This window comes from Alosa alosa, chromosome 5 (genome assembly GCF_017589495.1).
Source record: "Alosa alosa isolate M-15738 ecotype Scorff River chromosome 5, AALO_Geno_1.1, whole genome shotgun sequence".
In the NCBI taxonomy this organism is placed as follows: domain Eukaryota; kingdom Metazoa; phylum Chordata; class Actinopteri; order Clupeiformes; family Clupeidae; genus Alosa; species Alosa alosa.
Window position 1 is genome coordinate 3,177,492 of NC_063193.1, and position 14,761 is coordinate 3,192,252.

General features: G+C 41.1%; 2 protein-coding genes across 2 annotated transcripts in view; one reads left to right on the forward strand and one right to left on the reverse strand.

The window, feature by feature from the left end:
• Positions 1–472: 472 nt before the first annotated feature.
• On the reverse strand, positions 473–3,049 carry si:dkey-1k23.3 (heat shock protein 67B1). The gene is made up of 5 exons (XM_048243860.1): positions 2,826–3,049; positions 2,339–2,730; positions 2,017–2,080; positions 1,730–1,847; positions 473–1,237 (listed from the first exon to the last, which is right to left on the reverse strand). Exons 2-5 carry the CDS (start codon positions 2,712–2,714, stop codon positions 626–628), a joined length of 1,170 nt encoding a protein of 389 aa, XP_048099817.1. The 5' UTR covers positions 2,715–2,730; positions 2,826–3,049; the 3' UTR covers positions 473–625.
• A 1,063-nt stretch (positions 3,050–4,112) lies between these two features.
• The window catches only part of LOC125294510 (coiled-coil domain-containing protein 60-like), a 48,301-nt gene continuing 37,652 nt past the window's right edge, over positions 4,113–14,761 (forward strand). Inside the window, exon 1 of the mRNA XM_048243334.1 lies at positions 4,113–4,540. Coding sequence (XP_048099291.1) covers positions 4,247–4,540 — 294 coding nt within the window. The 5' untranslated portion in view covers positions 4,113–4,246. The remainder of the gene's footprint in view (positions 4,541–14,761) is intronic.

The window sequence follows — 14,761 nt, forward strand, 5'->3', positions numbered from 1 at the left end:
GTCCAACACAATTACTAAACAAACCCTGTTTTTTTAATCAAGGTATTTCCGAAAGTTCCTCTAGCTTTTTCTATGTATTTAAACAAATAAATGGTTTAAGTGTAGCTGCATGAGGGTATGTGACAGTGTCTCGATGTTTTCTGTTGACGACAACAGAATCCTGTACACTGAGATTGGATAGTTTATCACTGCTGGCTTGTGAGAGGTAGAAGCTGATGGATATAGATTAACAGTGGCGTTTTGGACCGCAGTGTCTCTATGCTTATATGGGCACGCGTCCAACACGGCCTGATGAAATGTCCAGCCGTGGAGCTGCTCCTGCTGCTGCTGTGTGATATGCCAAGATTATGTCAAAGCTGCTATCCAACACACTCATGATTACAGATAATCCATCACAGGTTAGGCGTTCATGAGTTAGTAATGACCAACAGCTTCTCATGGCCCCTGGAATGATTAACTGAACACATACGTCTGAAGTGCTATTGTTTTATTAGTGCATCACAGTTGCAAAATTACAGGGTAGGTCATGTGGTGGTGGAGGCTTGGGCCAGGTTATGTGGCATTAAAAATCAGCAAGGCGGTGTGTTTGTTGTCTGTCAGGGGTCATCATTTCCAGTGTGTGCATCTACTGGGCTTCTTGTTCTTGGGACATGTGACTCTCCAAGACTTCCTGTTCGGGGATGACAAGCTCCTGGAACTGTCTGGATTCGGGGGCCTGCTCTCCTGATGTCACTTCCTCTTCCGAGCCCTCTCTGGGAAGGCCTCCCTCTTCATGGCTCTCCCCTGTTGTCTCACCATGTAGTTGTTGTTGTTGTTTTAGTTGTTGTTGGTCCTGCTGCTTCTGGACTTCGCTGTCCTGCACCCCATCACCACATTCCTCCTGCTCTGAGGTCAGTGTGTCAGGGGTAGCCGGTGCCTCAGACAGGTCTGTGAACTGATCCTGGGCCTCCTCCCTGGCCCCTCCCTCTTGTGTGTCTGCCTCTCCGACATCCTCCCCGGCCTGGCTATTGTTGGAGCGTCTAGACTGAGAAGCGAACGGTCCAGAGCTGAATTCGGCCAAGGCATGGTCCGCTTGCCGGCCGTCAAGATAATTCGCCTCCTTGGGCTCCCACACGGGCCTTGTGGGTGAGGTCGGAGAACGCTGATTGCTGGCGAACGGAGGACACTGACCCTCCCTCTCTGTCCTTGGATCTTCTTTCTTCTCTACTGTTCCTGGTGAGCGAGGCTCCTTTTCAATCTGTAAGAAAAAGATGCTTACCCATTTACTTTGAGTAGAAGGTTTGGTGATATGTGATGAAAGCCTGTAATCGAAGGTCAAGAAGCTTGCAAGTAATAATTGACTCAGGAGTCTTACTGTATGTCTAAGTCTTCCTATGTAGAGAAGCAAGGCAGACTACTCTGCTTAATCTTTGTGAATAATAGCAATGTCTGAAAAACTAGGCTGATTCTCAGTGAGAGAAAATAAGACTTTTAACCATACCAGGTGCACACATCAGAAATCCATTTGTACAAACAAAAGTGAACAAATTCAGTTCAACTAATGGAAGGACTGGCATTCAAAACAATCCATAAATGTTTAAATGCAATTAAAAGGCAAAATTCTAAAACCTAAAAAGCTATAAACATATGTGGTGAAATTGATTTCAGAAACCAACACCAATTCTGAACAGGAGAAGCCAGTATCATAAAGCCAATTGCATATTTCAATTAAGCTCTTAAACTGTTTTACCTGGACAGGGATAAACATCTGTGGCTGGGGTATTTTAGGCAGTGAAGCCTCCACCATCAGAATCCCATCACCAGATAGAGAAGAGCGAATAGTCTGAGATTCTATCCCAATGGGGAGCCTGACAGGAAGTGGCATACTTGGTTACAGTCTGAATAGACTTATATTAGTAATGATAAGTAGAATAAACTGTCCTTTGCTGAATGTTAATACTGTGACAAGGTGATGTTGTAAATGTATTTGGTCAGTGTGATGTAAAATGACAGTTTGCTACAGTAAGAAACACTTACTTGTATTTCCTGGTAAAACTTCTAGAGATGAAGCCATGTTCATCCTGTCTCTCCTCGTGTTTACCTTCCCATGAAATTAATTCCCCACATCAATACACATAAATATTAAGCAATAATATTTAATTTAAAAACACACCATTTATTTTATAAGCACAAACATAGGTAAACTAAGGATGCGTCTGTCTGCCATAGTTAGAAATATATAAAGACATGAATTAATAACTAAATAAATTAATAAATATACTATATAGAAAAAAGTTTGAAACCCTGATGTATGCCTACATGATGTAGCCTACATGCTGACTGAGGTACAAAGTCTCACCACTGATCTCCAGAAATCCATCTTCTGTAATTCTGACTGAGAGTTCCGTGGGGAAGAAATGGTTGACGTCCAAGCTGACTGTCCACCTGTATGGTTCTCCCCTCACCTCCGCTGCCCTGCCCCAGATCTCCCGCTGAAGCTTGGGATGCGTGGGGGTACAGGGCTGAGTGCACCACATGTATCCGGGCCAGGAGAGCGCCGCCAGCTTCCGGGAGACACTTTCCATCCAACTCAGGTCGCCAGGCGTCAGGAGAGGCGACAGGCCAAAGTTCTGAGTTGACATGTAGCTCGGCTGCCACCCGGTTCGCAAAGGGTACCACGTCGCATCGCGGCAATACTGTGGACGGTTTGATGACTTTGTGCTACTGTCGGCCATGACGTGCGTAAAATATCTGAAAAGAAAATAGAGGAGGGGTGATCAGAGAAACATAAAAAGAGGAGGATCGAGGTATTGTTGAGGATCGAGATTCTTATGCTATAGTCTCACAGGTCGTTCCTTTTCCAGCAACTTCAATGCCGTGTCCAATTAGAATGGATCAACGCAGCGCAGGGAATCACCTGAGGATCAATAAAGCCAGCGGGTTTGCTGGAGCGTAGCGCAGCTAGGAGAGATCCCGCTGTCTTTTTATACAGCTCTCCCGTCTGTTCGGCTGCTTATTAAGCGCTAATGGTTATCCTATGCGATGGGAATGTTGGACCGAGGTGACGGCTCATGAGGCCGAGCTGCTACCGCTCTACTTTTTGGACGCCAGGCAAAGGGACGCTAATTGGCTGTATTTATAGCTCTGAAGAGGGAGTGGCAAATAGCTGTTGGTTGAGTCGTGGTCTTTGCGGCTGGGCTGCATCTCATTGGCAAACGGCCTCTTGAGTTCCATCACACATTAACCTTCGTTATTATTCTCTGAGATGATCCGAGCTGTGTGTTTTTTTAGGGAAGAAGTGAGAATAAGAATACCTTTATTGTGTCATCCATTTGCCAAATTGCCATATGCAAAAAGCACAATTGTTTGGAAGTCAAGTGAAAAAGATACTCCCTGAATTTGTGTGGAAGGCACTTTTCAGTGGTTAATTGGGAGAGAAGCTATGCACTAGACGTGAAGTGTCTAGTTGTCGTAAACAACACAATAATTTTCAAACAAACAACACAAGGCTATTAATTGGAGATGGGTTGTGTCATAACAGACCATTAACAGAGAAAAGCGCGTCTCTTGATATTAATCAGTTTCAAATGTCTTATAGGCCTACTCGTCATTGTTTTACAAAGACAGTGCCAGAAGGACATTATTTCACTGAAATTACACATATTTACAATTAGGACTACGTGCGAGGTCAAGCCCTTATTCATCCTATTTATCCAATTACTTTCATTTTTCCTGGAGTTACACAAATGCGCAGTTGAAAGCCAGTCGACTGTAGAGAAGAATGCATTAAGCCCTGGGGGCCAGCTGCGCTTTCCACATGTAGAGAGCATATTTTTTCTGTGATAAAATAGCCGAAGTAGCCTATAGCAGAAATCTCACAATGTATGCTTAGCCTATTATATTGCAGTTATTGTGAACAAGACTAAACAAAAGCCTACTGTACATGATGGCGTTCATAAGCTATAATGTGCGTGGGAATTTGCAAAAGATCACATTCTTTATAAGTCAAGGACACTGACAAACACGCTGGACGTTCAACGTTTTGGGAAAATAGGACGTCCAACTTGCAAGACTGGAGGCAGGCCGTTTAGACGCACATTGCATGTTATTCGTTACCAAGGGAAACGGAAAGCGCCGACACGTAGTTCAACATAGATGGACAACTGCATGTGAGCAACTGAATTCAATCCTGTTTTCAATTTGCAACAATTTCTTTAAAGCTCTGAATTTGAGAAGTTGCCGTATTTGCTTGTACTGATGCGTCAGAATGGATGATGGCGCGGTTTCTCGCGACATAAACTTTGATCCGCGTGAGTTTGTAACAATAAAGCCACTTCCAAGTCCCAGGCCCTCGGGAGAAAAGTTACAAGCGCGGAGCAAGACCGTATATGTCACCTGCCATGACAAACAGGTGTTTTGGGAGAACTACCGCCGCAGACAGCGACAGCTGAACCGCCAGGGCTACTGGGCAGCGCCCTGGAGATCCTACGAGGAAGTTGGAGAACCTTTGTATTTGGAACCCAAACAACTGATCCTTTCTTCGCTGGGACAGCTTGACGAGGTAAAGTCAACCGATGCTTCTTTTGAATATTTCTTCTTATGGTGATTTTATGTTTGTTTTGTGTGTGGTTTTACGGGACAATAACACCTGATGCTGGAGAAAAATGGCAAACACGTCAGTGTGAGAAATGGGAAATAGGGCTGGCTTCATTAATACAGGTCATACAGGCTATCTGAAATATTAAGTCGACCAACTGGGTAGGAATAAAAAATAAATCTCTTTATGGTACGCATTATGATCTGAATTGGGAAAAACATTTTGCAATGTTTTTCCTGCTTAAAAATAGTCACTTAAACAATTTTTTTTTTTAAATATATATTTTATTTTATTTTTATAAAACCGTTGCCTGTAGGCAACATTGTAGGCCTACCATAATGGAACACATTAAACTATGTATGTTGTCTTATACAAAATAATAAGACATATTTATTTATTTATTATTTAAAGGTGCCATGTGTAATGTCCGCCAAAAAATCAATTCATACTTCCATAAAAAAAAGGGGGCAGTATACCTCCAGAAAGTGAGTTGGTCTACCCTAGAGTAACAACCGAGACACGCATATTGCAGTTTGGCTGGCGGTCATGTTGCCCGCATACCGCCTCCCATGGCCGAAACTGGTATTATGACACCTGTCGGGCTGTGGCTAGTAATTTAGCATGCTAATTCAGGATGATATCTCTGCGGCACTATACCTTGTCATTTTTTTAATGACATCATCACCCTTATTTCTTCTCATTCTTTTGATGCGTGTATCTCATTTTTTGGGATATTTTTACCTCAATTCTTACACATGGCACCTTTAACCAAATACATAGAAAACAGAATTATGTAGTTTTTACTATTATTTTTTTTTTTTCGCAAAAAAGTCAAACAAAGTATCATATCATATTCACCCATTGCCCACAGGCAACATTGTACCATTGTGGAACACTATCATAACCAAATCATATCTTCAAATTATAATGTAGATTATTTTAAATGATTGTTTCTTAAAATTAAAAGTTCACATTCCTGAATTTGCATAAAGACATAAAAGCATAATACATAAAAGCATGATAGAAAAGCATGTTTGGCGAGGTCTCTGACCATGGTCCTGAAGGGCTTCACGGAATCGTGCCAGAGTCGACTGCGCAGGCAGGAGTCGGGCAGGATTCTGCCATACACCCCAAAAATTGCGTTTGAAGATGAAGGACTCTATGGCCAGAACCACGCTGAGCAAATTCAATGGGAGTGCGCAAGGTGCTCTTTCCTCAGATCAGAGATTTGATCTGATATGAGTGATAGGCGTCGGAGGACCAACGGGCCGAGAGTTTTGAGGGCTTGTCGGACAGACCGTTATTTGCCGCAGTGATGGCTGCACCAATCCTAAAAGAATGAGTTGAGTAACGGTCTGCTGGGATTCCGACTTGCGTTAGTGAGCTGCCTTTGAAACCAAAAGCAAGTGACGGAGCGTCCGTCGTCTGTAGCAAAGGGGGGGGACTAATGGGGATGCGATAGAGGAACAACTTGAATTAAGACAGCCAGGGCACCTGTCGTATATGGCAGAAGGAGATGTAATGATGATGCAAATGCCAATATATGAGTTCACATTCAAAACAGCAAACTTGTTTGGCAAGATCCCTAACCAGGGTGAAGGAGTGCTTAGCAGATTGGTCAGACCACCAGCTGCGGTGGTGGCTGTACCAATCCTAAAATAATGGGAAGCTGGAGGGCTATGAGCTTGCGGTTGCAGAACTTGGGGTCGGTGCAGGGGAGTGTGACTTGCAGTTGCAGAGCTTGGGGTCGGTGCAGGGGAGTACAGCTTGCAGTTGCAGAGCTCGGGGTCAGTGCAGGGGCGCACAGCTTGCAGTTGCAGAGCTTGGGGTCAGTGCAGGGGAGTACAGCTTTCAATAGCAGAGCTCGGGATCAGTGCAGTGGGAATAGAAGACTGATTTAGTTGCTGATGCTCATGGCATGTGATTTGAAGATTTGTGAGTGATTTTAACATTCCAAATTACGATCTACAATTCTACTGTTTGGCAAGATCCCTAGCCAGGGTCATGGAGTGCTTTACAGGGATCTTGCAGGAGTGTACTGCGCTGGCAGGAATCAAGCAGGATCCATGTGATCACCCCAAAAAATGCAACCCGATTGAAGAGACCCTGGCTAGGACCATGTAGGCTATAGATAAGGTGACATGAACGGTATCTAAGGCCCCTGGAGTATTTGAGCAAGTGCTCGGGTAGACCCTTATTTGCCTGAATGAAACCTAAAAAGGTCTGTGCCAATACCAATATGCGTTGGTAGATATCCAAGTTGCCCTTAAACCAATGAGGGTTACATGTGCCAATTGTCAAATATATGCTATAAGGGGAACTTAGACATAGCATGTACACATGGTCTGAATATAAGGATAGTTACTGAAAGGTGATAAATTACAGGTTACAGGTTTCTATTTTGCTGTATTAAGTTTGTAGAGAACACTGAGCTACCTAACATTATGGTAGCCAATCTAGAGAATAAATATGAACCTGTAGCAAACACTTTAATAGAGGCAGTTTGCATTCAAGAGCATGAGAAGAAATTTAGAGAATGAGAGCAAGCTGCTAAGCTGGAGTAGGTTAGGCATTGACATGTAGATTAGTACAAGTGAAGAGCCATTTGAAGCCAAAACTGATTAATGGATGTTAAGAAACCCATGCTTGGCAGAGTCTATGGCTCAGCCAAATTGCTCTGGGGGGATCGTGCAGGAGTCACTGTGCAGGCAGGAGTCAGCAGGATCCGTGTATACAGCCCAAAGATGAGGGCAACTAAGGCACCTTAAAAATGAAGCAAAAGGGTTTGTAAAGAGCAAAACATGACGAGCAGAAAGAGAAACTAAAGTTTCAATAACGTCCATGGATTGACCTGGGTGTGATCTGGAAAACATTGTTAGAAGGATGTGGCGACCAGTGTTTCCCACAGAATTGAAATCCAATTGTGGTGGTTGGTTTGCAGAATTAACTTGAATGGAACAGTTTTTTACAAATTAGCACAGCGTGGTCATGATGCTAACCAGATTTAAGCACAATTTAGTACAACCTGGAAAATCATTGTGTGGTGATCAATGTTGATATTGTGGTAGGCCGCTACAAATAAGTCAATGTATGGGAAACACTGGGTGACCCCATGGGTGGTGGCACCAATCCAGGGAAAGAGGGGTGAGGGAGAACCAGGGATGCGGCCCCTGGCTGGGGAAGAGACACGGGCATGAACGCGGTTCGCGCTGGTGGGAGATGATGGGGAAAGGGAAAAGGTAGCGACGCGGTCGTTACAGGGGAGGGGGAGGAGGTTGCACAGCACTCTGGGTCTGCAAAGAGAAAAGAGGGGAGGCTTGATTAGCTGGAATAGAGAAAAGAGACTGCAGTAGTGGAAGGCAAGGTAGAGGGCTGCACGCGGGCACCCATAACTTGCTGGGTTGACAAAGCATGTTGGGCGGACAAAGGGAGAGACGCCAGAGGAACGGAGCTCCGCACTGCAGTGCAGGTGCTCTGTTGATTGGTTATAGCAGGAGGGAAAGAGAAAAGGATTGAGTATCTGCTCAACACTCTGAGGAGAAGTTTCAGGAGAAAATCGGGAAAGTGTTGGCCTTGATTTGAAATTGTTTAAGAATGTAGGTTTCATTTTAGCCAACACCTGTCAAGCAATTCAAAATGAGCGAATTACATTTAGCCACAAAGTACAATGGAGACGACAGTAGTCTAGTAGTTGTAGGCTGTTGCTTACAACATGCTTTGATGATACAGGCCTAACACCCCAGGATAGAGCATATAATTACATAGAGTTGTGATAATTGAGTTTGAGTAATCCAGGGACAGCAATAGCGCCAATTTAGCAATATGAGGTGCTATGGAAACCAGGAAGTAATTAAAATACTGAAGCTGTAGCAAGAGAGGTGGTGAGCAGCACATTATTAGAGAGGATTCCAAGGAACAGCAGAGCTACACGCTGGTGTAGGTGCTTGCATGGTCAGCTAGGAGTGTAACAGAGCAAAGCTGCCCGCAGGTGTAGGTGCTCCCTTGGTCAGCTAGGGAAGGCTTTAATATGCTGGTACTCTCAACACAGAGGAAGGCGAAAAAAACTCCCAAACACTTTAAAGGAGAAAAAAATTCCTTCCTTGCCCTCTTAGCAATGAGCGACAGAGCAACAGCTCCTGTGTATCAGCTGCCTTACGGCCAAAGCCGGCATTGAGGTGGGGATAAAAGCGGCAAAACTGACCTCAACTCCGCATCTCAACACACACGCTCACACACAGGGCCTCCATATTGGCGCATGTCTGGATCAGAATGATACAGATTGTTGCGGCACAGAACTGGCCAAATGACAGTTCATCTAGGTGTTCATTAAGGTTAGCATCATGAACACCGCAGCGCAATAGCGTTCAATACTCATGCATATTAAACGCCGAGATAAGACTCTTTAAACAGGCAAAGTGGTAGCAGTCAGCAACATGTGGCTGCGTTAGCTGTAGAACGCAGCTGGGTTGGTTAGCCGTTTGTCATGTAGGTCTACTTGTTAACTTTAATGAGCTAGAACCCTGTCACAGCAATTGAGCCTTTAAAGTTATTATTGAAATCATGTAGCAGGAAATAGCCTACAAGCTAAGCTAGAACCCACTGCATAGCCCACGGTGACACACACACTGACTATTGCAGGAGTAGGCTAGGTAATTTTAGCTATATAATTACCCTTGACAAACAGCAGTAGTTTGTAGCATAGTAAGTCAACAATTTCATGTGTAGGCTAACTTTTAGCCATCTGTAATGAGGGAGAGCTAGTTGACTGCTAAAACAAACGAAGTGGCAAGGATGTAACCAGAGTGCGAATTACCCCACCATAATTGGGGGGTACTGCTCCTTCACTTCTTCTGACCATAATGGTCCATTACCATATCAATCCCCACCGTGATCGCCAAGTGCAACATGTGTTGTGCAACACACATACAAGGTCTAAATATGCGACAAACTGATAATCAGTAGGCTACAGAATATCTCATCGTTTTTATACTGTATATCCAAAAGAGAACTGTTTTGATCAACTCTGCCCTCATCGTGTCGTCTCCCTGCGGTCTGCTCACAGCTTTTATCCTGTGCCTCTCCTGTCTGCTGGTCCTTAACACATATGACACGAACAGTGTATAAAACCTAACTGCACCTACACTTTTAATGTAATTGTTTGTAGATAGAAAATAGTTTCATTAAGATAGTATCAGGGTTCTCAGATGAAACTACATTTATCAAACTAAAAATAGGAAATAATAGAATGTAAAAACAATACCAACCAATTAAAAATAACAGGTTTCCACAGGTTTCACTGATGTAGGCTTAGCTACATCAGACCCTCTTGTGCATACCGGTAATATAAAAACACAGGATCTGTGCCAAACTAATTTCAAAAGGGCACAATAATTTATTCAAGATATAATGAGAATGGATACCTAGGCTATGGAGTTAATCTCCTTGGAAATGACAATCGATTTTACCTCACCACAATCTAAAGGTTTATTTAAATAGAGAATTACCTTGCTAACTAACCTTGGTAACTAACCAAGGTCCACTTTACTAGCCTCAGTGGGTAAGTAAGTCCATAATAGGGGTTTCTGAAATCGCTTTACATTAAAATGTTCCTACAGTGAAAAAAGGAGTTAACTTGTATTGTAACTGTAATGATATTTTTCACAATATCAGAAAAATTATCTGCCCCCCACCCCCCAAAAACTGATATTTCTGTCTCTTTGGGGGGTGTAGTACCCCCCAGTATCCCCTGTAATTCGCACTATGGATGTAACGTGTTAGAAGTTACAAGCTGGGACCCACGCAAAAATGGAATACAAGCACACTGGCTACTGAAACAAATTTGAATGACAAACTACTAAGAATAGACAACACGTTGGTTAACAAAATTCCAAGCAACTTCAAAGAACCCCGAAGGACAGACTGGAAGCCTGATTTATCAGAAATGTCACGTCAATATAACATGGCTGCTTGCAATGTTCAAGTGTGATTCACGGGATATTTAGCCTAACGTTACACTGACCTCAGTTCACCATATGCCTCCAGACAAGCAGTAGTGGCTACTCCGTGAGCCTGTAACCATTAACACACCCAATGCAACCGAAACGTTGTTAGCTAAACACAGACAAATAGCAAAACAAGTGCCTTCATCTAGTAGGCTATAGCTGCTACGTGTTTGTACGGAGCCCCGGATATGTCATGCGGAAAAATAATAATAAGTTGTGGCCACGAAATAGCAATTCGTTCCCACAAAATAATAAGTTGTGGCCACAAAATAGCAATTCGTTCCCACGAAGTACTAATTTGTGGCCACGAATATTAATTGCTCCCACGAAATAGGTAATTTGTAATCACGAATATTAATTGCTCCCACAAAATAGTAATTTGTGGCCACGAAATAGGCCTATAGGCTGTGCACTGGACAGCTGGATGAGCAAATCAAGCGCAACTCCTCAAACAGGAACAGTCGCTGTCACACAATGGACAGGGATATGGTAGAGTGCTATTTTAGGCTGGGAATGAAATACAAAGACATTTTGAAAAGCCTGGCATTGGAGGGATTCATTATTAGCGAGGCATCTCCACAGACTATTAAGAGCCAGGTCGCTGCTAACCGGCGTAGGGTACCTAATTTGAACGCGGTCTCTCTCGTTTGTGTTTTTTTATAAGCGACGCGGAACATTTCCATTAAAACATGCATCAGATAGCTGGAGGTGAATCTTCATTCCCTCCCTCACTCTCACTTTTTCCCTTCCTCATCTCATCTCACGGCTTCTACCCACACACCCATCACTGTTCCATTTCTTAGTTATTATTTGCATACGCCGTGCGCTGATGAAATCATATATCGGGCACTTCTATCTTTTGTTAAACGTCGCGTCACAGAGGTGCACTGACCCGAGGACCTGTGCCGAGATAGATGGACGGTCAGGAGCAACGCCGAGGCTGATGGAGAACCGGGACAAATGAAACACTTGAATCAAATTAATGAATTGAATGAAACGTAATTTACAAAGACATTGTAAAACACTGAAAGTTAATATTTTGTCACTAGCAACCTACATCTGTCCTCTGTCAAGTACAGTTGCATTTACAGCTCTGAACAAAACCATTCAAGAGTTATTTAAGGAGAAGTCGAACGTGCATTATGTTTCATTTGTCCCTCCTGGCTGGGACAAATGAAACAGCATGGGGGACGAATGAAACATACAGCTTAAATTATGTAAACTTCCCACAACTTCAATATTTGACAACATACCATGAATGGTACTTCAAGTATGTGTTATTTTAGATAGATTGCTGCAGGGCTATATGTCTTGGTTCATGTCTGTTAACAACTCATGGTTGTCATGGTGATACGCGTATTTCGCGGTTATGGAAATAGCATGCACTATGCCATTAATATAGCTAGAATAATGCATGTTTTGAATTATATAATGTTTCTATAGTACAAAATGTTATTTCACTCTGTTTTTATGTGGTTAAAGCCACCACACATCCATATAAGTGCCCTTCATGACCCACAGGCCGTCAGTCTCCATAGGTTAACATGGCAAAACTCGACCCCTTACCTGATAGCCCCAAATATATTTGCATCTTTTTAAAACTGCTTTTCCATGTCTCACCTGCATAAAATATAGTATAAACACAGATATGTGTGCATTGACTTGGAATAAATGGGGTTTACTGCCTGGTCGGGACAAATAGGTGTTTCAATCGTCCCCCCATAGAAATTTAGCATTATAGGCTGTTTTGCATCCATTACAAACAAACATGCAATGTGAACGTCTGGGATTGGGGAGAGCACTAAATGCTCTACTGAATAGTGTTAATTTCGTCAGACAAGACGAGAGGAAATATGTTCGTCAACAACCTTTTTTTTCATGACTAAGACGAGACGATGACGAGACAGCACTAATGTACTGTAACACTGACTAAGACTATCTTAATATCCATCATTGTTGACGAAAAAAGACAAGACTAAAATGTTTTGCATGAAATAAAAACTAAGATAAAATCTCTTTCATTTTCGTCAACAAAATGAGAAGACAGAATATCTAGCTGTTACGTTTTCAAAATATTCGAATGAGTTCACGCAGCGCAACAGCTTTCCTGTAGGCTAGTCACGCTGTTGCTGCAACCCTGTGGCTGCAACACAAAACTACATGGAACAAGAACACCGGGTATTTTTGCCCGAGTTAGCAAGCTAACTACCAAAGCTTTATGCCACAATGCTAGATAGCCTACCTAGTAATCAGAAATAATTTGTTATAAAAAAAAAGACTAAAATGTTTTGACTAAAACTGACTAAGACTAAGATACCTTTAGTTTTCTTTTGACTAAAACTAGACTAAAATAACGAGACTTTTAGTTAGACTAAAACTTTGACTAAAACATTTGAATGACTAAATATGACAAAGACTAAACTAAGATACCTTTAGTTTTCTTTTGACTAAAACTGACTAAGACTAAGATACCTTTAGTTTTCTTTTGACTAAAACTGACTAAGACTAAGATACCTTTAGTTTTCTTTTGACTAAAACTGACTAAGACTAAGATACCTTTAGTTTTCTTTTGACTAAAACTGACTAAGACTAAGATACCTTTAGTTTTCTTTTGACTAAAACTGACTAAGACTAAGATACCTTTAGTTTTCTTTTGACTAAAACTGACTAAGACTAAGATACCTTTAGTTTTCTTTTGACTAAAACTGACTAAGACTAAGATACCTTTAGTTTTCTTTTGACTAAAACTGACTAAGACTAAGATACCTTTAGTTTTCTTTTGACTAAAACTGACTAAGACTAAGATACCTTTAGTTTTCTTTTGACTAAAACTGACTAAGACTAAGATACCTTTAGTTTTCTTTTGACTAAAACTGACTAAGACTAAGATACCTTTAGTTTTCTTTTGACTAAAACTGACTAAGACTAAGATACCTTTAGTTTTCTTTTGACTAAAACTGACTAAGACTAAGATACCTTTAGTTTTCTTTTGACTAAAACTGACTAAGACTAAGATACCTTTAGTTTTCTTTTGACTAAAACTGACTAAGACTAAGATACCTTTAGTTTTCTTTTGACTAAAACTGACTAAGACTAAGATACCTTTAGTTTTCTTTTGACTAAAACTGACTAAGACTAAGATACCTTTAGTTTTCTTTTGACTAAAACTGACTAAGACTAAGATACCTTTAGTTTTCTTTTGACTAAAACTGACTAAGACTAAGATACCTTTAGTTTTCTTTTGACTAAAACTGACTAAGACTAAGATACCTTTAGTTTTCTTTTGACTAAAACTGACTAAGACTAAGATACCTTTAGTTTTCTTTTGACTAAAACTGACTAAGACTAAGATACCTTTAGTTTTCTTTTGACTAAAACTGACTAAGACTAAGATACCTTTAGTTTTCTTTTGACTAAAACTGACTAAGACTAAGATACCTTTAGTTTTCTTTTGACTAAAACTGACTAAGACTAAGATACCTTTAGTTTTCTTTTGACTAAAACTGACTAAGACTAAGATACCTTTAGTTTTCTTTTGACTAAAACTGACTAAGACTAAGATACCTTTAGTTTTCTTTTGACTAAAACTGACTAAGACTAAGATACCTTTAGTTTTCTTTTGACTAAAACTGACTAAGACTAAGATACCTTTAGTTTTCTTTTGACTAAAACTGACTAAGACTAAGATACCTTTAGTTTTCTTTTGACTAAAACTGACTAAGACTAAGATACCTTTAGTTTTCTTTTGACTAAAACTGACTAAGACTAAGATACCTTTAGTTTTCTTTTGACTAAAACTGACTAAGACTAAGATACCTTTAGTTTTCTTTTGACTAAAACTGACTAAGACTAAGATACCTTTAGTTTTCTTTTGACTAAAACTGACTAAGACTAAGATACCTTTAGTTTTCTTTTGACTAAAACTGACTAAGACTAAGATACCTTTAGTTTTCTTTTGACTAAAACTGACTAAGACTAAGATACCTTTAGTTTTCTTTTGACTAAAACTGACTAAGACTAAGATACCTTTAGTTTTCTTTTGACTAAAACTGACTAAGACTAAGATACCTTTAGTTTTCTTTTGACTAAAACTGACTAAGACTAAGATACCTTTAGTTTTCTTTTGACTAAAACTGACTAAGACTAAGATACCTTTAGTTTTCTTTTGACTAAAACTGACTAA

What these genes read in the sequence shown, in the direction of transcription:
- si:dkey-1k23.3 (XM_048243860.1), bottom strand. Translation starts at nt 2,714, where the DNA reads ATGGCCGACAGTAGCACAAAGTCATCAAACCGTCCACAGTATTGCCGC. An exon ending in TGGATTTCTGGAGATCAGTG is followed by an intron (nt 2,081 to 2,338) that starts GTGAGACTTTGT and finishes TTTCATGGGAAG; the next exon opens with GTAAACACGAGGAGAGACAG. An exon ending in AGATGTTTATCCCTGTCCAG is followed by an intron (nt 1,238 to 1,729) that starts GTAAAACAGTTT and finishes TTTTTCTTACAG; the next exon opens with ATTGAAAAGGAGCCTCGCTC.